This window comes from Electrophorus electricus, chromosome 10, assembly GCF_013358815.1.
Source record: "Electrophorus electricus isolate fEleEle1 chromosome 10, fEleEle1.pri, whole genome shotgun sequence".
NCBI lineage: Eukaryota > Metazoa > Chordata > Actinopteri > Gymnotiformes > Gymnotidae > Electrophorus > Electrophorus electricus.
Window position 1 is genome coordinate 18,002,411 of NC_049544.1, and position 14,308 is coordinate 18,016,718.

A 14,308-nucleotide genomic window follows, 5' to 3' on the forward strand; every position below is an offset into this window, starting at 1 on the left:
ATGTGATGCATCTTACTTTGACCTGAAGTACTGACATATATCGCATTAATGGACCTCTGAAGATGCAGTGATATATTATCTGAGACAATGCTTCTTTCAAAAAATAATACTTGTCAAAAAACAGTGACATGTCTAACTATACCAGCAATATGTATCATGCCCACTGGGTTTGTTACATTTGATGTGTTTTGAGTTGATTTGGTATGCTCTACTAACATTCCTCTGACTTCATTTCCTCTTCCTGTCCAGTATACAACTGCAGTAGATTATGGAGATTTGTATGATTACTATGATGGGCCAACTACCACCGACACAACAAATGAATTTTCAGAGGCTCAGGTAAAATCAAACAAACATTTTAAACAAACCAACAAAAGTAGGTGCAAAAAAGGTGCATGTGGTGTCTGGCTGTCATGTTACTTCGCCACTCCCATCCCAAGCATATAGGTGTTATTTGTCTGTGTCTTGAAGTCTTTCAAAGTGACATCTGTTCCATGTGTTCCTGTGGGAAGACCTTCATCTCTCTCTTTTTCTCTTTCTCTCTCTCTGACTGTCTCTCTCTCTTTCACACTCTCTCTCCCCCTCTCTCTCTCTCTCCAAACTAGTTTGTGGGCTTTTAACTTGTCGTGTCTTGTGTGCTGATTCTGATAGTTTGATATGTTTTGTTTTTGTCCCTCTGTCACCATCACCTTCCTCCAGAGAGCGAAGCGTAGTGTCTCCGTGACAACGAAGAAGATGAGAAAGTCCGTTAAATCCAAAGCCAGGCCCTATAAGTACCTGGCCTCAAAAAAGACAGCAGTCAAAACGTTAGCCTCTAAGAAGAAGAGACATGGTTACCAGGCAACAGCACCAGCAAGAAAGGCCATTCTAGGGGTAAAAGGACAAAGCGTAGTCCAGCTCATATGGCACAGAGATCTCCCGTCTTCTCCTCTGTGGTAGATCACTGATGTCTATGCCTTCACTGTCTCCTCTAGTCTGAGCAGAAAGGCAGTGAGCGCCAGAGGCCTGGGCGATAACTCTATGGTGTGCTCCTCTTCTAATCCCTCCTTCCATATTCTTCCTTCTTTCCTTTCACTCTGACGATGCTTCAGCTAAACAATTTAGACGGCGAGTACTATACTGACAGTGAACTTGACTACGAGACAGTAGATGCTACTCAGACTCTCTCTCCTGTTGCCACCACTGGACCCAATGAGGTAATTATTTTATTTGCTTCTTTAATGTTTGTAACATTGAGACTTGGCTTTGCAAAGTGGTACTTTACTGTGGTACAGTATTACCACATGGTGCAGGATCACTCTTGGTGCAGTAAGAGTCGAAAGCCCAGGAACAGGAAGTATCTGGAGTCAAATGACAAAACCAAAACAATTGCAAGCAATTGTTCTGTGTTTATTATTCACTTTCTCCCTCCTGATCAGCTGCTGAACAAAGAGCATTAAAACACACAGAATGTTTAGACAGTTCACTTTCTGTTCTAGTACTTTCTGTGACCAAGCATTGAACGTCTTCGTCACATCAGTGGATTGACTCCGCATTCTTGCTCTCTGTTGGTCAAGTCCATGTTCGTTAAGACTGCACTGGTACTTTAAATGACCCACTGAAGAATTTAGAATATGCCATATAAAATTATACATTTGCTTAAATTGGCTTACTTAAATAAACCTTGTCCTCGTCCCAATAATAAAGATCTAAACTAAGTTAAGATCAAGGAGAACAGTTTGTTCTCAGTTAGGGATATGTCTTCTTCCAAACCCAGTGAGCCTGGTGCTCAATTTGTAGCTGATGTGCACATTACCCTGGAGTCCAGCTGTAGCCTGGGCCCTTGGCGAACAGAGCCAGGACAAAGTTAGCTGTGCATCCTCTCTCTCTTCCAGTTCCTCTTAGCAGAGGCTGGGTAGAAAAAAAAAAAGGAAATTAATTCAAGAACACAAATCTGGATGGAAAGATGTTGGTAATAAATGGCTGTATCAGTTTTCAATAGCCAAGTGTGAAGCCTCAGCCATATGTGGTAAGTCAAAATTTCACAGAGCTTCAGTGTAAAAGAGATTGCATGGTTGATGTGGAGCTTGTTGACCACCTCCAACTAATTGCAGCAATTGTGCCTTATGTCCTCTGCCACAGCTGGATCGAATAGTTCTACTGCCGATCATTTCAGCAGAACTATGATCAACAAACACACAGTGCTTTCACAGCCTTCTAGATATGCTAGCTATGCTAGCTATGCTACTAGCCATGGATGCAATGCCTTAGTAGAATTGGAACCATGTGAGAACTTAAGTAAGCTTTGTATTTACATCCATCATGTTCCCAAACAAACTTAAATCATTATTCATCAACAAAGACTTTCCCTTTTGATCATAGTATTTAGGAATTCCACAGTTTATTGGTTTAGGCTGTAAAAAAAAATCAAGGCTTATTCTTAAGATGAAGTACGTATGCAACTGAGCTGTAGTTTCTAACATTTTATTTCAGACTTCATTTACTTCTCTCTTATTTCCACTTATAAACTTAATCCTCCATCATCAATTGCTTTTCGTAGAAAAAATACAGAAATAGTTAAAGGTTTTATAGACTATGTTTCATTTTCATGTTTCATAATGCTTTTTTAATATTTAAGATAACACTTTATTTGTCCCTATGTAAAATACAACATAATTGTTGCATACAATAGTGTTAATACTATTTATTAAAATTACTTTAGTGAGGTTCAGAGGTTCAGAATTAATATGTAACATCTCATACTTAATGTTCATATTACATTTATAATGTGAATAGCTCAGTTGTAATTTATCAGCAGTGAATTACACCTCTGACAGTCTAAGCATTCACAACCTGCAATGGTGAGTTTTGAAATTTATTTTATTTATTTATCAATTCATTTCCATGATATCATTCATAAAGGGAATTGTTCTGTTTTTATCATGGAAATACAATGACATGTTTACAGTGTTTACTGTAAATTCAGGTTAAATGGGACAAAAAAAGTTTTTTGCCTGCAATAATTTATTTATGTTAATTCATGCGACATCCATATCTGACTCTAATGTGCAGTAGGATATGAATATGGAAGCCCTTACCTGCTTAACTAACAGCCATCTTCCCATTGCCCATCCCTCCCTTCTTCTCACCTCTCCTCACCTCTCCTCACCTCTCCTCACCTCCTCTCCTATTCTCCCTGCCTTTCCTCTCCCCCTACGCTCCCCCCCAACCCCTCACCTCCTCTACTACCCTCTTCTCCTCTCATCTTCTCCTCTCTCCCCACCTCTCCTCCCCTGCGCCGGCTGCATTGCTTGGGCATAAAAAGGCTGTGGAAGAGGAAGTTGTGGGTGAGGCTGTCCCTGAGCCAGCACAAACAGGGCTGGACCCCATGGGCACCCCTGAGGCACCCCAGCCCAGCACCACTGGCGTGCCTGAGGCAACGGACCCGTATGACTTGAAGGAGTATGACCTAAAGGAGTATGACATGAGCGAATTTGACAAAAGTCAGTATGAGTTTGGGGCGTATGATGAGTTTGGAAATGCAGCCCCAAACCCCACATCCATATATGAGGATACGTTTGGGCCAGGAGTGCCTGCTGAAACTGATGTAGAGGAAACACAGGTCAGCATGGACGTAAGTATCACACCCCTGTGTGAGCACATGGGTGTGTCTGTGTGTGTCTGTGTGTGTGTGTGTGTGTGTGTGTGATCTGATTCTTAGTCTCTTGGATCTGGGGACCTAACAAGTATGCAAGGCTGTGTCACCACTCGGCATGGGGTGTCATTGGGTGTCATTGTGCTGAACATAAGGAGTCCAAACAAGATGAACTGATTCTAACTTCTTTTGCTTTCTCCTGGGCATGATTCACACTGAAAACCAGCTGCGATCAACAATCTTTCTAACTCTCTTAGTGTGCACTTCATTATACCTGTCTTCCAGGCATACAATCTCACACACAAACACACATGCAGCGCTATTTTCCATACTGTGAATTAAATCGTGTCCCATTGAGCTCCACCTGTGCCTGCGTTGAGGTCATGCACAGTGGCCTGTCAGGACTCTATCTGCCCTACTAGCCTGAAGGCAAAGCAATTACCCCATTCCAGCAAGCCAGTTGTCTGTTCTGACACGCCCTGCTCTGTAACTTTGCTGGAAAATGACATTATTTACCCTTTCTCCAACTCCCACCTCCCCTCATCTATAATTCTTGGATACACATGTGTTGCCTGCTGTTTGTACCACACCCCTCTCGCAGAGAATGAAGTTGTTACTTACAGCAGTTTATGAGGGTCTGCATTCACAGTATGGTTGATATCTAAAATAATACGATGGTAACCGCATTCCCTGTGAGGTCTGTAACAGCACTACATATACATGTACAAAACTCTCAACAGAAATCACCCACTTCCATATCTTTATATATTGATATCTTGCACAATACCTTTTTTATGCTACAGTACTAATTACTATACACACTAATATTATTCAGTTGAGAGGCACTCTGTGATATGATAACAAGATGTGCCTTGGCTATGTAATGCATATTCCTAAAGCACACACAGCCTGTCTGAAGGACAATGGTACTTTGTAGTGAACAATACTACATAGTGGACAACACCTTTCAGCATATGCGCACTGTGGTATGTATTCAAGGAACGCACTGTTGTAGTGTGCAGTCAGAGCACATACAATGCCCTGGAAGGACACTAGCATGGCTGTCCATCTGAGGCATTTGGTATTCAGTTTCTGTGTGCAGTACTCTGCACCTCAACTAACCTGGTTTGCCTCTTTGACCTTTGACCTTTTCTCCTGCTGTCTCTTTGAGCCCACTAAGGTGGCTCTGTCCCACTTTACACCCACTGTACATAATTGACTGTGTAAGAAAATGACATTACTGCATTTTTTTGGCATTTTACAAGAATACCAACTGTTTTGGCCAACTCATCTTATATTTATATATTATTTAAACACACTGAATTTACTTTTTGTATTCAGTTTCCTTAAAAAAAATCAATATTTATTATATTGTGTGTGTGTGTGTGTGTGTGTGTGTGTGTGTGTGTGTGTGTGTGTGTGTGTACAGGTCAGAGGGAATGCAGCATATTTAGGACAAAAAGGAGAGAAGGGGGAACCAGCGGTCATGGAGCCTGTAAGCCAGAGACCAGAGAGCCATGAACTCTAGTACAATCCTTAGTAAAGAGCTCTGCATATGAGCGGCCCTTACCAACAGCCCTTCTGGTTGTTGCAAGTAGATGGAGCCACTTCAGGAAGAACCCTAACCTTTGCCACACTAAACAAAAGAAATAGTGCTTAAATACATGTGAGCTAGTTTAATATGCATAGCACAGACTTCTTATGGTTTACATCCAATTTAGACCTCAGGTCTATGTAAAAGGGTATAGCACAGTATAAATGTACTGAGCTGTAATGGTATTGTCCTATTAAACAGGACAGTCAGGACAGACTTTAAGATGAGGTGTGTTATTATGAATATGATTTAATAAATGATTTTCATCAGTGTTTGTCTCATTTGCTTTAGGGAATGTTGATAGAGGGGCCTCCTGGATCTCCTGGCCCTGCTGTGAGTGAACCAGTAACAGAATGTTCCATTGCTTTCTACTGGACCCCTTGCTGTTGGCCTTTGGATCATTTTGGTTTGCTCTGTGTTGATGTGTTTTACACATCTGATATTGCTCTGACTCTTTAGGGTCTTCCAGGACCGCCAGGTCTGCAAGGACCCCCTGGTTCATCTGGAGATTCTGGTGATAGGGTGAGTGTTGCTGGGCAGTCTATTCTTTTCCTGGAATGACCCCTGACCTGGGTAAAAAAAGACAAAACAGCAAACTCATTTCAGGAAAGAGATCTTGTTAGGGTACAGGTCAAGACTCTCTAAATTCAAGACTCTCTAAATTCAAAATACAAATAAAAAAAAATACAATTCAAGACACTCAGTTTAAGACTCTAAATTCAGTGTTTTCATCTTGTTTTGTTTGTTTTGTTTTGTCTTGCTTGTGTTGATTTGTTTTTATATGCATACAGTAAACTGCACATCAGGTTGATGAATAATGATCCACACTTATACTCTCCATCCCTGGATTTTGGTAACCAACATGGCAGTCACTGTCAAGCTTAGCAATACAGCCTTTTGTGAAAAACACTTCTTTATGTCAGGCAAATAACTGTCTGTCATGTTAACACCTCAGGCAGACAACTCAGTCTTCCTGGATGGACATTCGCTTAATCTTTGTTTCTACATCAACTGTTTGTGAGGAATGACTTGCACCTAGCTGTCCACACTGAGACAAATTGTGGGGTAAATTGTTTATCAAACAGCACACTCTCTGCCTGTTTGCTTGGCACTGCTTTCGAAACGTGTAGAACTGAACATCGCTCCGACTGTCAGGTTAGTGTTATCTTTGGATTGTGGACTTTGTGGGTTTTAGAAGACGAGCTCTAAATGAATAGTGTATACAGAGAATGCAAATACCTCTGTCGGTCATATCATGGTGCAGCCATGAAACCAGCTCAACAAAACCATAGAAGAGTTATGAAAGAAAGTATACATCAAAATGCACGCAATTCTTTATGCTGCAGTTACTACTGGTAATATGGAAGGAGCTTGTGTTCTCGGTCATTTGACTACAGGTCACAGTTTAAAGTACACAGTACTTCAATGTTCTAAATCTAGCCCACACCCCAGCAAGGCAGCATTCTCCAGTTGACAGTTGTCTAGAGTCCTCCGAGTTACCTCACATCCAACATGTGGGTTTGTTGACATTTGCTGAGAAATGTAAGATTAGTGCACACTGAATTTTCAAATGGCATCCTTCTCAGGCTCATTTTCTTGTGGCCTGGATTAATGATGCCAGAACTATTAGTGTCCTATGTTTGTTACATCAGTATGTCACTACAAGAAAAGTGAAGAAAAGATGGAATATATGTAAATGAAGTGGAGGAAGAACCCATCTAGGATCTAAAAAGCCCATGTGCTAAGACATGACTCAACCAATAAGTAATATCCTTGCAGATTTTAAAACAATTGTTTTATCTCTCTTTCTCTCTCCCTCTACCCACCAGGGTCCTCCAGGACGTCCTGGTCTACCTGGAGCTGACGGGTTGCCAGGTCCTCCTGGTACCATGTTGATGCTGCCGGTAAACCCTCCTTATCACTGTCATTCCTGACGAGATTGCTATTCTCCAAAAGTATACATATGCTTACAATTTATGGGCATGCATGTGTGTGTGTGTGTGTGTGTGTGTGTGTGTGTGTGTGTGTGTGTGTGTGTGTGTGTGTGTGTTTGTGTGTGTGGTGTTTCAGTTCCGTTTTGGTGGTGATGGTGAGAAGGGTCCTGTGGTGTCAGCTCAGGAGGCCCAGGCCCAGGCTATCCTCTCCCAGGCCAGGGTGAGTGAAGTGGGGGCAGGACTGGGGCCAAATCGGCCCAGAGTTTTTACAGCTGCCACCACGGCCATTCACTTAAACGTTACAGGGAAGTGAGGAGGCGGGTCTTGTTTTTGCTAAAATGAGCATTGGTGAGGGGACCAGGTGATTGACACTAACACAGCATGGTGAAAATAGAAGAAAGGTTGATGACCTACAGGTGGGCTGGCCAACAGGTGTCAGAGGTTAGCAGAGACCACTGAGGGTCCAGCCTTGAGTTTCACAGAACTGTATGAGGGGAAACCTCATTCCCCCACCCACACACACATGCTCGCTCACTTGCTCTCTCTGTCTCTCTCTCTCTCTTTCTTTCACACACATACACTCAGTAGCAATAGCATTCTGTCTAATAATAACTATAGTAAAGTATATTTGGAGTTGTTTATATATGTTGTTTATTGTACGCATGTATAATGTTTTGGTTTGTGTGCTTGTGTTTGTGTTTTATGGGGTGGGGGGTTTTTTTTTGTTTGTTTTTTTTTTTGGAGGGGGTTATTAAATGCACATTGACTCTAACTATTCTAACTTCCTCTCCACAGCTTGCTATGAGAGGCCCCCCAGGGCCCATGGGTCTTACAGGACGCTCCGGCCCCGTGGTGAGTCCCCACCCCTCTTCCTAGGCCTACCAGCAGCAGAGAGCATTTTCCCTCTCTACACCAGGGCACCAGTATTCAATGGCCCTGTATTCACATCCTAAAATATCTGTCCAGCTAATAGCAGAGATTCTTTTGTGCATTTCTCCAAGACCTTCACAGTGATCATGTTTATCCTGGAATAATCATAGAAATTTCCAGATTATTTTTGCAGTTAGTGGATTCCCAGTTATGACAGTCATGCGCATTACTATTGGACTGGCTACTGACAGAGACTACCCCAAACCGCTCTATCTGATACCCCCACACTGTACCTGTGTAGTCATGTTAACTTTTATCCCAAACCTCGACTTACCAGTCTAAGAGCCTGCAGTAGAGCTTTCCTGTGTGTATATTTGTGTATATTTATATCCCTGCCTTGCACAATGTATCTAAGTTCCTCTGTGCAGTGGGCACAGCTCTGTGATGTCAATGACATTAGATAGAGGCAGGATTTTGAATCCCGGGCCAGTAGCTAGTGACCCAACCACACTTCTCTCTGTCTGGACACCTGCTTCTTCCAGCAACAAATGACCACCTGCTGAAAGTGGTGTAAACATTAGCCTGCATGTTCAAGAAAAAAAAAAAAAAAGATCAAAGTGAGCCATGTAAATTGTGTGTGAACTGGTGTACTTTTGCACAAGGCCAGACCCAGCTAAACACAGCAAAGTTTAAAAGCTTTAGCTGTGTGTTTAGAATGATTAGCTGTGTGTAGTGGGAAGTATGTGTGAAGTACTGTCTGTTAACTGCCACGTTCGTCTACTTATGTCCTCTTACATTTACATTACATTTACATTTTTTTGGCATTTAGCAGACATCCTTATCCAGAGTGACTTACAAAAGTGCTTTGTCATCTACTCATAGAATGCATCCTAGACAGTACAGTAGGTTAGAGATCAAGATACCAATGAACTAGAATATTGCTGAAATACAGCAATTAATGTTGATACCTAGAAGAAGTGCAAAATAAGCATGAGCTCTATATCAGACAACAATAAGTACAATAACAAACAATACCACACAATACGTACTAGAGTTTCAGTTATTCAACATAGGTACAGGATCAATGGACATTAAAATATTCCAGATTTTAATAGATAGTCTTCAGTCTGCATTTGAAGTTTGCAAGGGACTCTGCTGTCTGGACAGCCAGTGAAAGTTCATTCCACCATCTGGGAGACAGGCCAGAGAATGCATGTCTTCTTACTATAGGGTTCAGGTGTGCTGGTATCGCCTTAGCTAACACCAAATTGGCCGGTGTCATTGTGAGTTTCATGCAGCCATGCAGGACCTTTGATGTCTGCGGCTGTTATAGCTGCAGCAATGCTGTTGCACTGCTTGCCACATGAGGGAGCTAGAGAGTACACACCTAACTTGGGGGATATGTGAAAATGTACACAGTATTTAGGGTTAGGGTACACTGAGGTAGAGAGCTTGGTACCACTCACTTCTTCTCCAAAACCACATTCAATTTACAAAAACAATAGTTTTACTAAATCCCATTAGAGTAGCACACAGCTGTACCACGTGCAGGGTACATCCTCTTGAACTATTCTTTTTTATAGTTCATACGAAATCAGTTTGATCACAAAGCCACCATTGCACAGCCAAGTACCACATCTGATCTCGGAGACCTACTGTAATAATGATTTAATGTTTTTAAAATCCTAAAACATTTATAGTCAGCTAGATGCTTGATAAAAGGCAACAATAGAAGCAAGTTTAGAAACTGTGAAAGACTGCCACCTACTGTTACAGTATAGTACATTCTTTCAGTACAGTACATTCATGTACAATGCTCTATTGTGTGACTCTTTCTCTCTCTCTCTCTCTCTCTCTCTCTCTCTGTCTCTCTCTCTCTCTCTCTAACACACTCACCCGCCCTCTCTCTCTCTCTCTCTCTCTCTCTCTCTCTCTCTCTCTCTCTCTCTCTCTCTCTTCCACTCTCTATAAATCAGGGACTTCCTGGCTCTGCTGGTCTGAAGGGTGAAGCTGGAGATCCGGGTCCTCAGGTCAGACACTGTTGGATAACCATCCACACCTACTGCTGCTGTACGGAGACATCTTTCTCATTCTGTGTTCTGCTGTCTCCTGTCCTCCACAGGGTCCGAGGGGTGTCCAAGGACCACCAGGACAAGTGGGGCAGTCTGGAAAGAGAGTGAGTAACTCTGTGGTACCCTCACATTGGTGCCGTCAAAAAAGAAAAATCTAACCTCATAGGTGAGAGCTTAGTCAAACCGCTTACCTGGCTTTTCCTCAGGTGCTTCAACATTCTTACTCATAACATGAATGCAGTGGGCCTCATTTATCTGATCTTCCAACAACCTTCCACTCTTTCCAGAAACCATCTAAATGTGTAAACACTAAATATGGGAAAAAACTAGACGTGTAAAACACTAAACACATGTAACACACTAAACACATGTAAAACACTAAAGGTGTAAAACACTAAAAAGAAGTGCTGATTTTCCTTTATAGTACTTAAAAATCTTTTGTCAGTTGTGATGTACAAAATATATCAGTGACACATGGAAAAAGGAATTTGTTATTTTGAGTTATTTAGTGTTTTGAATCATAAGAATCACACAGATTGAGTTCTGTCTTTCTATTGCAGTTTCATTTTATTTGCTTGCTTCTTTGTCTCAAATGGATTTGCATGATTTTGGTTTAGCGTTGAGTACCATTCTAAGCCACACCCATGATCTAGTGAGTTTTCCTTTTCGATAAAGTATTATACCTATAAAATGTAAAAATTCTGTGCCCTGTTTCCCAAAGCGTTAAGATCATCTTTAGTTAGAGGTACAGTATTCAATGTGATACTCGGTCTACCGATCAATGATGATCTGTGTGTTCTAATGCTTTTGTGGAACCTGGCTTTTGGTAGTAATGCCATGTTTAATATGTGTGAAAGGGTCGTGCAGGAGCAGATGGAGCCCGTGGAATGCCAGGAGAGGCCGGATCCAAGGTATGAGTTGCTATAACAGAGCAATCTCCCTATTCTCTCCTATACGGGAATGTTATGCATTTAAAATGCATTGCGGCATATTGAATTCTGATGGAAATGTTCCAAAATGCCACTACTTTTTGAGTGGGCAGAAAAATGTTTACACCAGATGTTAGTAAAGTCTAGAACAAAGTGTAAGTTTTTTGTTGCTATTGTTGACATTTTAACCTTGACTGCTATGTAGGGTGACAGAGGGTTCGATGGCCTTCCTGGTCTCCCTGGAGAGAAGGGACATAGGGTGAGTTGAGCTATTGTCCCACAGTATTAGAGACACACTCTAGCTCAAGAGAAGCATGCCAGAATAGATACAAACCCTTTAATGTGACCACACACTTAGGAATCTTGAGAGGGGCTTGTTCAGATAGTGGTAGCTCAGTGGTTATGGCACTTGACTAGTAATTGGACCATTGCTAGTTTAAGCCCCATTGTCACTGTTGGATCCCTGAGCAAGGCCTTAAATTCTAAATTACTCAAGTGGTATTTTATCATAATTGTAAGTAAATCTCAAAAAAAGTAAACTTTTGTCCTTAACCTGTCACAGCTGACACAAAGCACCATTTCACACTTAAATACAAACCTTAGTGTAGGGCTATTCTCTGAAAGCTTTGGCTTAAAACCACAAAGCTAATGATGTTTTTATTTAGCCTAGCATCCCATGTCTGTGTTAGAGATGAACAACAGGTCCTGCTCTTTATGATCACACTGAACACAGACAGAGAGGCTGCATGTCTGGGGTTTGCATAAGCATCACAGTCCATCCTGGTAACGGGTTCAGGAAAAGCATTTGGTGCGGGAAGTCAATGGCAGTTCAATGCGATTTCCCATAGCCATAGGACTCAGAATAATGTTTTTGTCAGATTATGGACTCGACATTGCCAGCCTGCCAGTTTATACTAAAATGGCATGAAATGTCAAGTGCTGAATTGAAGATTGTAAGTATAGATTGAGATTTCAATGTTGGGAGGACCTTATTGTTTAGATCAGTGCAGAACACAATCCACTCACCATAGGCACACTTTTAAACTAGGATCTTTAACCATAAGTTTGGCTTGTTTTATTATTATTATTATTATTATTATTATTATTATTATTATTATTATCTGTTTAATTCTGTAGAATCTTCCTAAAAGCTGTTTACTATATGGTAAAGGGAGGAGAATGCATTATTAATTTGGATGGTTGATTTATGGCACTGCAGAGGTCAAGACAAAATACCACAATAAATCCATATCTGCTGGTGTCTTAAACAAATGTATGGAGAATGCATGCAAGGACATTATCTGTCGTGATCATTTAGTCATACTTTACTAGGAAAGATGATTATGTAGTGTGCGAACTTCTCTGTCATGAACATTTATCACAACGTTAGCAATAACAAGTTCTGTAATCATGATAAATTGTTCCTCTGTTGTGCAAATGGATTTCTGGCACTGAAAACATTTAGTCAAATGTCAGCAGGAAGGGAAAACAGCTTTTACATGAAGATTTAGAAATAAAGGACTGCAAAGACCGAAACTAGTTAGTTCAGTTTAACAGAGCAGTCTCTGCCATCAGTCTGAGACTGGTGAGACTGGTGAAACTGGTGTTCCCAGTTGGCACAGATGACAACATGAATCAATACCACTCACTATACAACTTATCTACTTCTTTCTCTCTCTCTCTCTCTCTCTCTCTCTCTCTCTCTCTCTCTCTCTCTCTCTCTCTCTCTCTGTGTGTGTGTGTGTGTGTACTAGGGTGAGGCAGGCCCTGCGGGTCCCCACGGGGCACCAGGAGAGGATGGTCAGAGAGTAAGTATTATTCCAATTGATAACTTCACAACGCTGTTGTCCTGCCATTGTGTGACTCTGTCTCTGTCTCTATCTACAGGGAGAGGACGGAGAGATTGGTCCAAGGGGATTGGCTGGCGAGAGCGTAAGAATCCTAGTGATGTCTTTGGTTGATAATATGTGTTACATTGTATCATAAGCTAGGAGCCAAAATTACCTATTGCGTTTTATTCAATCAAATATGAGGTTTAAAATCAGAACCTTTTCCTGTGTTTGTCCTCAGGGTCCAAGAGGCCTGCTCGGTCCAAGAGGCCCCCCAGGACCCCCAGGACAGCCTGTAAGGCTTTGGAACATTTGGCTTTTTAGTTTTTGTTTGCACCTGTTTCTGATAGTTTGGTGCTAATTTTCACACTGTGGTTCTCCACAGGGTGTGGCTGGTGTTGATGGTCCACATGGCCCCAAAGGAAACATGGTAAGGACTGAGACTACTCTCATCCCTTCTCTCTGCTAGGTGCTGTGATATAACGGCTCTAATAAATCATGTGCACAATTAGTTAGTGTTAATCTTAATATTAATGTATATTGTGTTTTGCTGACCTGCATAGCTAGCTTGAATCTGTGATAGGCCATTAGCAAAGCTGGCATTGGAGGTCAAAGGTGAACTGTGTTTTCCCACACTGCTGAAGTGAGACCATTGCTTCCAATGGACATGTGAAACTTATGTGACCTCACATACCATAACAAAACAGACACATGCCAGTGTTTTTCCAGTCCACCATTATGCCCTGTCTGTTTACATTGGTCATTTGTTAACTAAGCTTGACCTCATCATCAGCAATTGCTAGTTGTTCACAAAGTCATTTTAATGAAGGTCAGTCCTTTTACCTGATATTACACTCATAGACGCACCTAAACTGGAGGCTCTGTTTTACGGCATATCTGTCAATGAAGCCTCTCAAATTAATGAGTATCAAAGCAATTAAAAAAAAACCTTAATATATTAGGATGAGGTCTAGTGTGTCACAACGTGCAAGGACTGCATAAACATGTCAAGCTGACAATTTTTCTAATGACCGCTGAGTGCATCCCTTGAAACCTTTCTCCGCATTTAGTGGTGTTATTGCTTACTGTTGAAGCATTCTTCAAAATTGTTGAGACTGATATAGCTGTGTTTTCTTTAGGGACCTCAAGGTGAACCAGGACCTCCAGGTCAGCAGGGGATCCCAGGTACCCAGGTGAGCAGGAGTAGCCCACAGTCACCAGAATAAACCAGAGTAAATCAGAGTAAACCAGAAGGCCTTCAGGTGTAAATCTACCATCTTTATATATGACTAGTACAGCCTTGTCAGCAGAATCAAAAATATCTAAATACTGTTGTAAATCATATAGATGCAGTTTTCATATTAGGGCATTGTCATGGAAGCGTAACAATTCATGTACATGTATTTATTTATTTCATTATCTGTTTATTGAATTTAATAGTCAATA

The 14,308-nt window shown here is 41.4% G+C and overlaps 1 protein-coding gene across 3 annotated transcripts in view; it reads left to right on the forward strand.

The window, feature by feature from the left end:
* Positions 1–14,308, forward strand: part of col11a1a (collagen, type XI, alpha 1a) — a 73,143-nt gene that overhangs the window by 20,992 nt on the left and 37,843 nt on the right. The window contains exons 6-23 of one of the 3 annotated variants that reach the window (XM_027021521.2): positions 250–339; positions 1,092–1,196; positions 3,305–3,613; positions 5,064–5,129; positions 5,520–5,561; positions 5,688–5,750; positions 7,058–7,132; positions 7,299–7,382; positions 7,958–8,014; positions 10,009–10,062; positions 10,155–10,208; positions 10,962–11,015; positions 11,239–11,292; positions 12,788–12,841; positions 12,921–12,965; positions 13,104–13,157; positions 13,248–13,292; positions 14,002–14,055. In XM_027021521.2, coding sequence (XP_026877322.2) covers positions 250–339; positions 1,092–1,196; positions 3,305–3,613; positions 5,064–5,129; positions 5,520–5,561; positions 5,688–5,750; positions 7,058–7,132; positions 7,299–7,382; positions 7,958–8,014; positions 10,009–10,062; positions 10,155–10,208; positions 10,962–11,015; positions 11,239–11,292; positions 12,788–12,841; positions 12,921–12,965; positions 13,104–13,157; positions 13,248–13,292; positions 14,002–14,055 — 1,359 coding nt within the window. Of the gene's footprint in view, positions 1–249; positions 340–699; positions 874–1,091; positions 1,197–3,304; positions 3,614–5,063; positions 5,130–5,519; positions 5,562–5,687; positions 5,751–7,057; positions 7,133–7,298; positions 7,383–7,957; positions 8,015–10,008; positions 10,063–10,154; positions 10,209–10,961; positions 11,016–11,238; positions 11,293–12,787; positions 12,842–12,920; positions 12,966–13,103; positions 13,158–13,247; positions 13,293–14,001; positions 14,056–14,308 lie in introns of all 3 variants that reach the window. The other 2 variants (XM_027021522.2, XM_035530847.1) reach the window with 2 other exon arrangements.